The sequence below is a fragment of the Amblyomma americanum genome, chromosome 1 (assembly GCF_052857255.1).
Source record: "Amblyomma americanum isolate KBUSLIRL-KWMA chromosome 1, ASM5285725v1, whole genome shotgun sequence".
Taxonomy (NCBI): Eukaryota; Metazoa; Arthropoda; class Arachnida; order Ixodida; family Ixodidae; genus Amblyomma; species Amblyomma americanum.
In genome coordinates this window covers 458,143,846-458,159,316 of record NC_135497.1, presented here as the reverse complement: position 1 = coordinate 458,159,316, position 15,471 = coordinate 458,143,846, and the positions used below count along the sequence as shown (strand labels likewise).

Here is a 15,471-nt window from a genome sequence, read left to right as displayed (position 1 = left end):
GTGCCCATATCCCACTCAACACACCAACTTCAAAGGATTCGTTTAACGCGACCTCGTCATACTCATTTTTCACGGGACACAATAACAGACAGTCATATGTGCGAATAATCGCACTTGATCAAGAGAATTTATATCATTTGCAATGTCTTTTATGTACAACACGAATAAATTGGTACCTAAAACGGAGTCTTGCGGGGCACCTGACGTTTCATCTAAGGTTGCTGAGCGTCCACCATCATTCTCAACGAATTGCCTCTTATTGCGCAGGTACGCGTGTACCCACCTGGCAGTCTTGGTATTAATACCGAACGTGTACATTTTTTCAGCACGTTTCACATGACACACCTTACCACACGCCTTTAAAAAATCTAGTGCAATCGATCTATTTGCTGTCTACAGTTGGTGGCTGTGGCAAAACTGTGAATGGTTTCAAATATAGCGTGACAGTAGAAAGGCTCCAAGAAAATGCCATTCTTGTCGCAGCTGCTGCCCAAAACAATTTTGGGACCGCACACGGCTGGAACCGAAACCCTGCAGCCAGCAGTGCGCTAGACCCGCCGACTCCTTAAAGAATGGTCTATAGACAGTCTATAGACATCTTATAGGCCTTCCTAAAGACATTTCTTTTTGTCTATTCATGGTCGAAATACTTTCTATAAACAAAAGTCTACTAAAAGTGTGTGGCCAGAAATCTAAAGATTGTCATATAGACTGTCATAGGATTTGTATTGCCTATAGACTATAGGGTTAGTCTATAGATACACTGTATATTTTATAGACAAGTATATGCACAGTCGAGCCGCCATGATGGCTGAGTGGTTACGGCGCTCGGCTGCTGGCCCGAAAGACGCGGGTTCGATACCGGCCGCGGCGGTCGAATTTCGATGGAGGCGAAATTCTAGAGGCCCGTGCACTGTGCGATGTCAGTGCACGTTAAAGAACCCCAGGTGGTCAAAATTTCCGGAGCCCTTCACTACGGCGTCTCTCATAGCCTGAGTCGCTTTGGGACGTTAAACCCCCATAAACCATAAACCATATGCACAGTCGGTAGACTGTCTAAGGAAATCCTGGCAAGGGACGTGCACGCGTATGACAAAGTGGCTGTCACGTGCTTTCTGTCCGGTGGCCGCTCCCATTCTTGCGCTGCGAAGAGAGCACGTGACACCCGCACCGCGACAAGAATAGCATTTTCTAAAATCTAAAAACTGATATTAATATTACTCAAGGTCGGCTACAAGCTCATCGATAAACAAAGAGCCTAACAGTATTAATTAGAAGACAACTATTCAGTATTAGTTGACCAGCGTGCTAGTTAGCACGTCTGAAGCCCGTTTGACATGTTTGGATTTTCTCCTCCCAAAGCTGCTATTTCCGTCGGTCTGCGACAGGAGAGAGCTTCGGTCCAGCCGTAGACAGCTTGCGGCTGGTTTTCGTCTGGTTGAAATTCAGTCGCAGCGTCGGTGTTCTCGCTCTGGGACTGACTAGTGGGTAGCGCCGTGACGTCGTGTGACGTGCAGTCACGTGGGAAAAGTTGCCGTAATGGAGTCAAAAATGTTCATTCAAACTCTAGCAAAAAATATAGTCGAAGTAGGTAATCAGGGTAGAAATATTACGCTGCATCTAAAAGTACTCATGATTATAATAACATGAACACATTCCGTGTGGCGTTGGCTATGCAAACGTCACGCAACCCTGCGCGTGGTGGTGGTGGTAGTGGTTTTTTTATTAAAATAATAGTAAAAAGGAAGGAAAAGATTTTTGCTAGCCCCGGCATCTGCCATCGATACTAAAGCACCTGAGCTGGGGCAGCAAAAATAAAGGATAGCAGGCAGAATGGAGAAATCGCTGCTGCCGAATTCGCTGGATACGCGTTGCCTGCGAAAAGCATTGACCAAAAATCGTACTGCGAAATCGAACTGCGAAATCATCAACTCCGCCGAACATTTTCGTTCTAGTCAAAGCATTTGAAAGGGCCTTAGCTGTACTCTGATTCACTGCAAAGCTGACAATGATGTGCGGGAAAAAGCGTGCTAGCTCGAAAAGCCTATATTTAAAAACTGCTGACAGTCTTAAGTGAAACACATTGTATCCATACATCTGTGGTTAATCAAGGTTGTCCTGCGTGTGTTTTCGTCATTTTTTGAGCTTTTTAATCGTGTTGACGGTATGTGCGATATATGCCAAGAGGATGAAGAACAGCAGTTCCATTCCAGTATTTTGTTTTTGGTCGTACAACGTGCTTCGAATGAATCTCTGAAACACCTTTTTCTTTGATATTGGCAAGTTATTGCAATATCTCTGCTAAAGTAGACTGCGCCGTCTTAAACGTCCCATCGAAGTTGTGCTGCCCTATATAGCCCTTAGCGCACAAAAAAAGAAGTGCAGAAATAAGAGTCCCATCTTTTCTTACGGCTCCTGTTCGCTTCATCACATCGTGATCTTGCGATTGAAACTCATGGTGGTCAGTGCCTTGACTAACAAGCACCGCCATCTGCGCTCCTGTTCAGTACTGAGATGACAGCCGTGTTGCTATAGAGAACAGCACCGACCATAGCCTTAAAGGAGGGGATGCATTTCCTAGGCCTCTTTTTCTTAGTAAAAGTACTGCAGTTCAACATGATTTTGCATTCGTTCACTCCAACTAGTGTCGGTTAAACTAAAATTTGGAAACTTTTGCAAGCATTGTCATCCCATAATGACCTCAAGACCATCAGGAAGTTGCAATACATATCATTAAACGCCGTGAAGGAAGTGCCGCGGGAGCTCACTAAGATTCTTCGCTTTAAAAAAACGCAGAACGTTGCTCAGAGACGGATCCGAGTGAATGTCGTTTGAGATCACACATACCACTAATTAGTAAAGTGAGACAATTCTTACTGACTCTCTTCCGCATGTTCCTCTTCTCTGGCAGCATTGTAAAGATCATGCGATGAAGAGATGCTTAACATGAAGGAAAAGCAGTAATAGGTTATATTTAGTGATTGAAAAGTACCCTTGAGAAGTACGTAGTTTATATGCGGATAGCAGTTGCAGGTGTTCCTTACGGTTGTCATGCCGAATCAATATACCTTGTCGTGCATGCAGGTGGGGTGAACACGAACTTGTTATAATTTGCCATCGTCGGCGGAATGCTCATGCAACTCTCTACCTACTTACCGACGTTCTTCCGGGTGTTACATACACCAGGCCTCCTGGTGACCTCAATCCAGAAGCCCTTGCCCGTGGCTACCGGGTTGGTGTGAAAGTAGAAGGTCACCTCATCTCTGTCCTTCGGGAAGTCCACAGTCTCTGGAGATAGAAATAAAGAAAACGTGTGTGGCGACACACTCTGCACATATTTCCGCGCAGCCTCCGCCTTGCTATCACCCGGCCCAGCCTAACAAGATCACACGCTGGACTGCGTTCTCGATAAAACACAGCGCCACCGCTGCCTCACCCGAGGCATACACACCGACAGTACAAAAGCAGGCTGCCCGGCTGGGAAGATCGCTAGTGTACCTTCCGTTACCGAGACGAGCGTAGCGTCGGTATGCTCGTCCGCTGCCGTCGGCAATCCAATAAACCCATGTTACGTTTTTTAGTTGGGATTTGTCCTTCGGTAGAAACGACATCCTACACGTGGTAAGTGAAGGCGATCACACAAAAAAGCCATTTATTTCCCTCGCACATAAAGTGCTGTTGCGGTAAAAGCTGCGACTAAAATTTTAGTGGTTTTTCAGATTACAATTCGCAGTACTACAGGGCAGCGTGACTACAAGACAGCGACCACTTGCATATAACCATGCTAGCACTTAATAATAGCGACCACTTGCGTATAACCATGTTAGCACTTGCGATTCTAAGTTTATAGACTCAACATCATCTGGTAGCAGACATGCTATGTTCAAAGATGCCGGCAGCTGATGGCCATATTTGTTCATTCATTCCTGTTTCGAAACTCCACATCCGTCAATATTCTTAAAGAGTATAGACTGTAGGCACTTACGAGGTGCCATCGAACGCCTCTTGCACATTGGCAAGCAGCGGGACTCACATGACAAGGAGAATGAGAAGAAAAGGCTAGCGCTGACTATCAGCGCTTGAATGAGAATATGAACTGAATAAATGACAAAAAGTTTTCACGTCAAGTGGCCAGTGTGCGCAATATCAAACAACATTAACTCGGATCAGTCTCTGTACAAAGTCGTGTATTTTCAGGCGTAGAATATTGGCCAGCACTCTCAGGACTTTCCTCGCGTTGAGTAAAGAAATCCATTGCAACCTGCTGAGAATTTTGGAGAATTGTTTTATGACAATGCCTGCAAAACCACCCGTAATTTCCCACGACTAGACACATAACATCTTTACCTCTACTTTCTGCCTCCGTAATTCTCTTATTCGATCAAGCGGGGCTAATTCGTTCATTTTAATATTATCAGGAGTGACTAACACATCTGCGTGTTCATCTGTAAATATGGAAGGTACCTGTGGTTTGAACAACCATTCCGTGTGGTATATCTGCATCTACCACTTTCAAGTGGTATATCTATCATTAAATCCTTCCTTCATTTGCGAGGAAACAATCGAGGGATAAATGGGCACATATAGAAGTTGGAACAGTAGTGTACTGAGCCGAATAAGAATATTCGAAGGTCTAGATTAGATTTTTTGAAGCGAAAAGCTTCGCTACGCCAGCCTTTCCAGCCATCAGCAAAGCCGCAAGTGTGACCTTGAATGTAGCTAGAGGTCAAACAAGGAAATGACGCCTGTCTCACATATCTCAGTGGACACCCCAAACCGCGCCCGTAAGGGAAAAAATGAAATAAAAATTGGTTTTAAGGAAGGAAAATTACGCCTGTCTCAAATATCTCGGTGGACACCTGAATCGCGCTGTAAGGGAAAGAAACTGGAACTTGGTTTTAAGAAAAGGAAATGACACCTGTGTTACATTGCACCATTTCCTTTCCCCAAAAAACAATTTATTTTTCAGTTTGGGTTACTGAAATTATCTGCAGGCTTTGCGTGTTGTTTGGAACCGGATTTGCTTCCACATCTCCTTATACAACGAGCAATAATGCAGTTGAAAATATCACCGAAGCTATATTAAATATATACTGTCGCGTGAACGCCTTTAATGTATTTTCCAAAAAAGCAAGATGTTTAATAAATAAAAAATGCCTACCACTGTGAGTGTGCCAATATGGCTATCTATGAAAACCGCCAGTCGCTCGACAACAAACGTAGCCAGGGAGATGCAGCTTTTCGCTTTTGTCCAGGGTTAACGAGAGCTAAACCACCAAATTGTTTTATTCTACCAAGCGTGTTTGCTTGGGAGTGGACAGAATATTGAGTGCCCTCAGAAGTACGCAGAATTGTCGTTCATCTTCTGTGTGAAATAATAAAGGAAGAAAGAGGAAACTGAAAATTGAAGATTGGATTTTGAGGAAACGCGCGGCGGGGCCCGGCGCAGCGGCGGAACCCCTGTGGCTCGGTGCAACTAATGGCGAATGTGCAGCAGTGACTAGAGACGCTTACCCGAAATGCGCCGCTGACTAGCCTATAGTGTAGCTTTCGCTACAAACGAGGTGCGCTGCATGTGTTGGCGTTGATAACGTTGTGGCAGGGACGCGGCGCTGGAGCAATAGACCGGAGGCGAAACACCAAGGCGCCCCTGTGCTGTACGATGTCAGTGCACGTTAAAGATCCCCAGGTGGTCTAAACCCTTACAAAAATGACTTTTGAGCTTCCGTTGACGCCTTGTTGGCCTCTTGTTTAATCAACTGGAAACCAACACGACCCCAATGTATGTTCAGCCTACTCAAAATCTCCTGAACAAAATTTTGGTTGGTTACACTCACCATAGTCAATATCGTAGAATTCAAGTTTATTTTCAGCTTTAATAGCTTTTGCAGAGCATACAAATCGCAAATTTGGGCCCATAGGTGCATTAGCCGAAACATGGGAATGGACTCCTCTCAGAAGGTATTCCATAGGACAAGTACCCCTCTGCACTGCATATTTCGGTAGATTAGGGATACGATCTCACATAAACGACAAGCTACGCGAAAACCGAATATGCTGACGACCTCGCGACCGCTGCACACCAATTACCTGCCAGCGATCTGCCCCTTGCGCTGGAGGACGTGCGTGCGGCCATCCACGACCATCTCCGAAAGCAGCACCCCGAACCACGCATCGCGGGAGGTGAGCGCATCGACAGTGTCACCGGCTGTCGCGCACTTACACGGTCACAACGTGCAATGATCCTCCGCGCGCGCATTGGCTGCGTGTGGCCCGGGGAACGACGGGTGCGTCACGGAATCTCGACGAGTGATATGTGTGACGGATGCGGTGCAGTGGAAACACTAGAACACCTGCTCCTTCGCTGTTCCGCGTTCGCCGATGCTCGTCGCGATATGCTCGCGGCCTATAGGGCGCAGGGCATACTACCAGACTCCATCAAGACGCTATTGTGGCCGCAGGGCAGTGCGCGCACTCGTGAGCGAACTTTGGTGAGCCTCTGTGCATTCCTCGAACACACGGGCTTGACGTCCCGTCTGTTCTCCGTCAGGTAGTTACACGCAGTGACCGAACGCTCCGCGAGTTCTACCTTGAACGATTAATAACTGGACGCCCCACTCCAGTTGTAACCAACACAGTGCTGTGCGCGTGTGTGATTTAATTCCTCTAAAATGAACTAATCACGCGCACAACCTGGTCACATTTCTTATTGTGTAAATAGTTTGTACATATTACTTCTCCCCCTATCCTTTATTCCGGTCCCCTCACCTCTTTCATTTCATTTCTCCATTCTGCCTGCTGTCCTTTATTTCCGCTGCCCCAGCTCAGGTGCTTCAGTATCGATGGCAGATGCCGGGGCTAGCAAAAATCTTTTCCTTCCTTTTTGCTATAATTTTTAATAAAACCACTACCACCTGTCATAGTACTGTGGAACATGACAATGTTCTGTGCTAACACGTGACATCATCTAACTGTTCATAACGAGCGGGTTTCTCCAATCGAGAAATTATCTTGTTTTTTGCCTATGCAGTTCTCGGATTCGAAATCCTGTGAAAGCCCACCCATTAACATTTTTCTAGCTAACTGGAATTCAGGTAATGGAATGGCAAGCCTTGAATACTTTAATTTAGTTAAGCTAAGCCTGCGCTAATAGGACAAGGACAAGATTCAAAGAAACGACGACATCACGCGTGCTCTGGCGTAGTGTTCGTTTCCTTGCCTCTACTTCATGTTCTACTCGCCCAGTCTTACGTTTCCTCGAAATGAACCAACTAGCTCACAAGAACGTTCCACTGTAGCTTTAATTCTGCTTTCGGCTTTTCTATTGGAGGCTCTGTGAGCATCAAATTACCAGGGGTTGGCTGATGATGACGATGATGTGAAAAACAATGTCTTCTATGGTCACCACGGAAATCAAGCAGATAACGCATGCTCTACTTGCACGATTTCTCTTAGCATTAATATCTTCTGCATCACATTAGCGAGTGACCAAAGCCAGTAGGCTGTTGACCATAGTCATGGCGATTTCAACAAAATTTTTGTTGAACGTAGTTAACACATTAATTCTTGAGTAATTTATGTTGAATTTATGCTGAATCGTGTTGAATCGTGGCAGTCGTGTCTAAGCCTAACTAAATGAAATCAGGACTAACATTGACATGCGTCGTGTAAACAGAACCTTATGACATTATGCATAATACGAAAGCATTCAGCACTTATTGAGACTTGTAAACCGCTCAAAACACTTTTATTGCACAGAAAAAAGTGCCAGTGGTGCCAATATGATCTTTCAGGCATACCTTCTTTGGAGGATTTGTACGTGCGCTCAAAAAAAGGGCGCTTAATTAGTGCTTTATTTCAGTCGTTTATGAATGAATCAAGGTCTTCAACTAATAGAACGTCGCATGTGATGTTTATTAATTTCACTACAGATAAAATAAATAAATAGTAACAGTAATAACTGATAAAACTGCTTATCGGCAGGCCACCACCTGCGCGGATATGGACACCCCTGTGTAGGAGTAAAAAAGGCTGAAGCTCAGATTGTGCTTAAGATGAAAAAGTTGTGAACTCTTAGTCAGTTCCTGTTATAGCCTCGTGTGCAATACTGTTTCATACTCTTTATCTGTTGGTTGTATAGTCGAGAGTGTATGTATTTATGTATAATTCTATGTATTTATGTATACACACACAAACACTCGCGTGTTAGTGCGTATGTGTAAAGCACTACATGACTGGGGTGTCAGCATCACGTGAACGTGAAATTAGTTTAGTGTAAGGGGGGTTTAACGTCCCAAAGCGACTCAGGCTGTGAGAGACGCTAAGTGAAGGTCTCCGGGAATTTCCACCACCTGGGGTTCTTTAACGTGCACTGACATCGCACAGTACACGGGCCTCTAGAATTTCGCCTCCATCGAAATTCGACCGCCGCGGCCGGGATCGAACCTCCGTCTTCCGGGCCAGCAGCCGAGCGCTGTAACCACTCAGCCACCGCGGCGGCGGAACGTGAAATTGCAGCAATAAATATGACTATACCGCCGAGAATTGCATCGGTAGTTGGTCATTGGTGCAATACGAATCTATTCCTAGGAATCTTTTTGTTATCACAGCCGAGATTCAGAATGATTTCTTGAATCACCCCCGTAATTTCAACGTGAATTCAACATAAAAGCAATGCAGAAATTGTGTTGAGAATACTCAACTCTAACATGTTGGCCGCTTTTCTGTTGAAATTCTACGCTGCCTCAACAATCGACCAACCCAAGCACTTCCTGGTCTCAACATGAATTCAAGATAGCATGTTGAGCCCGCTCAGAAGAACGTCAACACGACCTCAACGATCATTTTTGTAAGGGAATTGTTCCGGAGCCCTCCACTGCTGCATCTATTTCTTCCTTTCTTCTTTCACACCCTCCTTTATCTCTTCCCTTACGGCGCGGTTCAGGTGTCCGCCAAGATATGAGACAGATACTGCGCCATTTCTATTCCACAAAAACTAATTTCCAAACCAATCTAACGCTGCGGTAGTGACAGGGTTGTTGCGACCGCAGGAAGAATGAAAAGGAAAGTGCACGGCCCTGCACACTGCCACGTGCAGACAGTATACGTGAGTTAAAAGGTATGAAAGGAGAGATTCAAAGAAAGGACGCGCGTCGCAACAACGGCGTCATCTGAAGCGACGACGGCGGTTTAGCAACACGTAACCCCGGTGACAAGGAGCCCTCGCCACATGTGTGAGAGCCCGTAGATCCCAGCCCTGCAAGGCCAGGAAGCCACCGAAATGGCCGCTGCATGTGTTGGTGTTGACAACGTTGGGCAGAAGCGCGGCACTGGAGCAGTAGGACGCCGCTCTTTATTGCGTTCAAGGCGTTGGCGTTGACAACGTTGCACACTCCGTTGATTTTGACGAAAGGAAAACCTCATAACTGGCTCCCTGGGTCAGTGAACACCTCAATCGCGCTTTGAGCACGCGGCGGTAAAGACAGAGATGTGTGCTGCATGTGTTGACGTTGAAAATGTTCGCGGAACTGGAGTAATAGACCGCCGGCGTTCACTGGATTCATTGTTGTTACCGTTAACAACATTGTACACACCGTTCATTTTGAGGAAAGGAAAGCAGCATAACTGGTTCCTTGGATAAGTGAACACTTCAATCGCGCTTTGAGGTACGTGGCAGGTGGTGCGCACCTGCAAAAAATCGTGCTCTCGCACAACATCCCCAGCCGCGGTGGCTCAGTGGTTAGGGCGCTCGGCTACTGATCCGGAATTCTCGGGTTCGAGCCCGACTGCGGCGGCAGCGTTTCGATGGAGGCGAAAAGCATAGGCACCCGCCGCGGTGGCTCAGTGGTTTGGGCGCTCGGCTACTGATCCGGAGTTCCCGGGTTTGAACCCGACCGCGGCGGCTGCGTTTTTATGGAGGCAAAACGCTAAGGCGCCCGTGTGCTGTGCGATGTCAGAGCACGTTAAACATCCTCAGGTGGTCGAAATTTTTCCGGAGCCCTCCACTACGGCCCATCTTTCTTCCTTTCTTCTTTCACCCCCTCCTTTATCCCTTCTCTTACGGCGCGGTTCAGGTGTCCGCCGATATAGGAGACAGATACTGCGCGATTTCCGACTCGCTCCCTGTAACCTAAATGAACGTAGTCTTTATGGTATAATATTCATCCCTATGCTTATAAGGCTTTTCTGTATTTTGCGCCTTTTTGTTCATTGCTGTTTCGCTTTGTGAACGGGGGGCTGTCCTTTGCCAAGCTATCGCAGGCTTTTTGCTAGCACCCTGTAGCATCACAAGTATTGCAGTTTCGCTGCAGATGCTGAAGCAAAGTTATTTGATCTGATTTGAAGCTTTTGGCTATAGGCAACCTGCGATTAAGTTTGCCTTGTCCACCAGAACAGAAAGCCTGGCGAGAGGAGCGAGCATAATTTAGGCGGACCTGTTGTGCCAGCTGCCACGCCAGCTGCCTGCACTTGTAGGCATGAGCACCTTTAACCGAGAAATGTTATCAGCCAAGCGCGCGCCTCTAATCGCTCAGAATGTGTTCTCGCTTTTGTAGCAGCCCACATCAGCAGTTTTTAGGTGCGCAGTAAACAATCGCATCGCCGCCTGGGCGCTGTAGGTTGTCTATGGCTTTCGGGTGCTGAGCTCAAGGTCACGCAATTGCATCCATACCTCGGCGGCCACATTTCGATGGTGGCCAAGTGCCCGTGTGCTGTATGATACCAGTGCATGTTAAAGGACACCAGGTGGTCGAAATATGGAGCCCTCTACTACGACGTCTCCATAGCCCGTGTGCAGTTCGGGACCTTAAACCCCACGTACCATACCATACCTGTTTTCTAATGTCCCTCATCCGCTGGTATAACTATGCGCGAAACCCATCTTTATGCCTAAAAACACTGGAGGGGACATTTAAGCTCCACCTTAAGGGTATCACGTGATCGCATTGTGGGTTAATACCCATATATGTGGAATTGGTCATTCTCTACTTTACATTCATAGATCCCTGAGAGTCTTCACACCACTCCTGGCACAGTGGTGCAGCGGTTAAGCGAGGAGCCACTGCCCTGCGATGGCAGGTGCTGCCACCGGTGGGGTTTCTGAGATCCAGGTTGATCTTCCCGAGTAGCCTCTCTCGACCAATCATTAATGTAACTGCCACCTGCCACGGTAGTCAATTTCCTCACAGTCAGGTGGGGTGACTGCGATTACGCCACAAGGCCACGTGGCCTAGGTTGCTCACCTATAGGTCGCCGGCTCCGAGGCTCCGGCCACGAGGCTTCAAACGGTCACCAACGCCGGACAGTTTTTACGATATGGGGGTGCTAACGCTGTTACGATAAGAAAATCTATTTTTAAAAATTACTGGCGGGATTCGCTGAAGCACCCTGTGCGTCGACTGCACGAAAAACGATGATAACTCTATGAACAATGGATACAAACGCAACACTGGCCACTAATCTGGCCCTCACGGCCGACAACTCGTTCTAATGCAATGCATAATGGAGGTCTTCGAGGTTTATGTTAGAAGCATCACATGTTCACGGGTTGTGGCCCATGAAAAAGAGCAACAGAGGTTCGGAATTCAGCAGCAAAAATGGCCACTCGACGACAAGACAGGAAAGATGCTTCGAAGGTATCGGAATACCTTCAGAAGCATCTAAACGAGGTGCTCGGACACCTCGATAATGGAGGAATGGCGAACAAGCGGCTTGCCATAATTACGAGCGTACCCGTGTGCCCTCGGCGCCGGCCGCAGAACCTCCGGTCACCGACGGCCAGGTAGTCGTTGCGGCAGGCGGGCGACTCCTCGAGGTCGAAGTCGTGGAAGTACACCCGCAGCGAGCAGGCGTCACCCACCCGCTTGACGCGGTATGTGCACTCAAGCAGCGCGGGGTAGTCCAGAGGGTAGCCGTAGCTGGTGAAGTTGCCCTCCCCGTCGAAGAGGCAGTAGTCGCACACTCCCTGGTGCACCAGCCGGCTATCCGCTGTAAGACAACGAACGGCCTCTGTCATGTTGGGACATCAGGAAAGCACAGGACTGCTTTCGTGATTCGTGCCTGGTTGTACTAACGAAGAACTTACGGGACGTGGTACCGTGCTTTAGTAACGTAACCAGACTGCATGATTTGCATTTAACACGTGCAGTGGATACCTTACGGCTTCTCCAAAGATTAAAAAGGTTTGAAAGGTTAGCACAATGGTTATTCTTGCCTCGTCGGGGTTTGAGCTTGGTGGAGCTTGACTACTTTTGGCGAAGGCGGTATATTGAGCTAGCCCAAGCCTTAACTCTGCAACTTGACAAAAACGATGAGTGAAATTCTTGCGATATTGTCAACGCAACGGATAAAACAAATTTTTTTCGCACACGAACAACATGACAGGAATGCCAGAAGCTCACATTACACAATTTAAAAAAAAAAGAATTCTTGAATCACAAAAGTGTTTTTTTCGGCATAGCATCGTCAGCGGTGTAGTATATCAGAATACTGCTAAAACATGCTAACTAGCAGGCGGGTTAACTTATATTGCATAGTTATTTTAACTATTACTGTTAGCCTCCTTAATTATTGAGAGGCGAGTAGCACACCGTAAATAATATCCAATCAGTTTCTAGAAATTCAATAACGTGGTTACCCTCGGCGCTGTGGCCCAACAGATATTGGCTGCATCGCGCCAAAACACATGCGCTTTTGATAAATGAGAAAAACGAAACTATATATAAAAAGACAATAGAGTCCATAAGCAGCCTATAGAAACGATGATGATGATGATTTTTATTGCGTAAGGGCATCTGTGGTCAAAGAGCGCCATGGCACAAGACCCATTTTCCAAGCATTTCGCCCTAAAGAAGCCGAGCACCAAGCAGGCGAAAGCTTGTACCAATTAACACGACAGCGTTAAGAAGCTCGTGTCGCAGAAAAGCCGGTGTCGTCGGCGTCGGCGTCTTTGGCCGTGAGCGAAAATTGGCGCATCTCGGTGGACGCCTGAACAACGCCGTAAGGGAAGGGATTTTAACGCGGCAGCGTTGAAAATTGATTGATTGGTGAATTAATTTATTGATCAATGAATTGATTGGTTAATAGATTGATCTATTGATTGGTCATTGATTGATTGATTGATTGATTGATTGATTGATTGATTGGTTGATTGATTGATTGATTGATTGATTGATTGATTTTTCTTTCCCTTACGGCGCGATCCGGGTGTCCAGCAAGAAATGTGAGGCACGTCATTTGCTTTCCTTGGAAGCAATTGTTCATTTCATTTTACTTCTCTTACGGCCCGGTTCGGGTGTCCGCCGAGATACGTGAGACAGGCGTCCTTTCCTTAAATTCTCCAACGGGCCACGCGTCGCGCCGAACGGGTGATGGCGTTCCGTGTACTCCTCAGCAACGCTGCGACACGCTGTCGCGTCTCACTCTTAAAGACGAAACTTAAGCGCCCTCCAATGTTTGTGTCACCGGTGGGTACCCGGCGTACTGGGTTCAAACCCCGCACCTCTCACATGAGAGGCGGATGCAAAAAAGCTGATCTTCGCCCTGCTGCAGTGCGATCAGTCCAAGCAGCTTCGCGCTCTGGTAGCGCTGCACGGAGGCTTTCTGCCCGCGCACGCAAATGGAGGCCCCACCAGTGAAAGGCCGCGCATGCCGTGTCCACGCATTCATGGTTGGCTCTTCAGCAGCCTCAAAGAAGACGCCGCCAAGCTCATTCGAGATTCATCCTTTGTCTTACTGCACCGGAAGTTCTTCCTGGTACTGTCGGGGATTCAGAGCCACAAAAGAAGCCGGCCTGCACCGGAAGCGCCCACGGCCCGGAAGCCCTTCGGCCCGCAGAAGGCCACAATTAGACGGTGACAATAAGCGGTCTGCTATAGGGCCAAGACGCTCAATTCGGGACGCGTATTGTGGCTCGTTGCTCGGTGACGAAAGGCGGCGCGGTGTTCGAAAGAGTCGCTACCCGGAGAGGCGGTGTTGGCGCCACCGGCTCGCCCTTCGTCAAGTGGACACGAACACGCGATAGAGATTCTCGGAATCCTACGAGAGAGATTGCGGCTCCGCTTGGTAAAATAAATAGGAAAAGAAATTCTGAGCTGATGACTGCGACATCCTGAAGGAGCACGCGCAAAAACGGTTGACATACGCAGGCCAAGTTTACTTAGACGCGCAAGACGCTGCTGGGACGCGCGCGGCAGCAGGTAGCTCGAGAGAGGAAGAGGATAAACCATCTAGCCCCTGGAACCCAAGGCTTTCCAAGTGCCAGGTGATACAGTTTAGCCGCGGTGCGGTGCCACTAGAGGGGTCAGTAGTATGGAACTAAGTATCTCGAGCAGTTGTTCACATCCGTCCCGTATGCCAGAGAAAAATAGTGTGCCAGAACAACAAGACGAGACAGGAAACCACAGCGGACACAAGCATGTTTCACAGTATACCCTTGCGACAGAACATTATGAGCCAATTGGTTCTCATCGCAGAATAAATGAGAACCTTTTTTGCTTTTCTTGCTTTCATGAGCCGCGGAAATTTCTCACGGGCTGCTTTTTCTTGGTTTTTGAATAACGCTGTAGCAGAGTGTTTTCACGCTTCGATTGGGACGCAAAACAGATTCGCATTATAAGACTGCGTATTAACCGCGACATTGTCTTGATTTTACACTCTTCCTTCCACCTAGAATCTGACCGCGGCGGCCGCGTTTCGATGGTGGCGAAACGCTAAGGCGCCCGTGTGCTGTGCGATGTCAGTTCACGTTAAAGATCCCCAGGTAGTCGAAATTATTCCGGAGCCGTCCACTACGGCACCTCTTTCTTCCTTTCTTCTTTCACTGCCTCCTTTATCCCTTCCCTTGCGGCGCGGATCAGGCGTCCGCCGATATATGAGACAGATACTGCGCCATTTTCTTTACCCAACTACCAATTTCACTTCATTTCATTCCACCTAGAGCTCCTTTAAGCCACTTTTTGGTGCTCATCAGCGAAACGCCATGACCTTGCGGCTAAGACACCATGATGTCCAGTGCTGTAGATGACTCAGCAGGCGAGGATTTGGCACAGAATCACGAGCTCTTCCTTTTTACCTCACCTGAATTTTGAAAATTAAGTCGCTACTAGCTTTGCACAGAAGCAATGTGCCCTGATATTGAGTCAGACACTGTTTCGGTAACAAAAGAAACGTGGTTATTTTACTACAATCTGGTGGTAAAACTTTTCATTCAACGCCTTGATCTGGGCATGACCAACAAAAAGAAAGTCGCCCGTCCATCACAGTACCTAATGACGCAACCCTTTACTCAGCTGGACCAAAATCCACTGCATGGGACGGTTCACTGCGCGAGCGTCGGTCATTCAGACGGCCGGCGCGTTCGGCTGCTTGTTGAGTTGCACTGGAAAGGGGGAGGACAGGCATGGAGATCCCGAGAGAGGCTAAATCTCCGATTGGAGCAGACGGGGCTGTAGTCGCAACCGCATCTATGAAAGT

General features: G+C 47.6%; 1 protein-coding gene across 1 annotated transcript in view; it reads right to left on the bottom strand.

Annotated features, from left to right (window-relative positions):
- The window catches only part of LOC144116022 (cubilin-like), a 264,621-nt gene that overhangs the window by 214,074 nt on the left and 35,076 nt on the right, over positions 1-15,471 (bottom strand). The window contains exons 4-5 of the mRNA XM_077650682.1: positions 11,731-11,985; positions 3,157-3,288 (exon numbers count right to left, since the gene is read on the bottom strand). Coding sequence (XP_077506808.1) covers positions 3,157-3,288; positions 11,731-11,985 — 387 coding nt within the window. The remainder of the gene's footprint in view (positions 1-3,156; positions 3,289-11,730; positions 11,986-15,471) is intronic.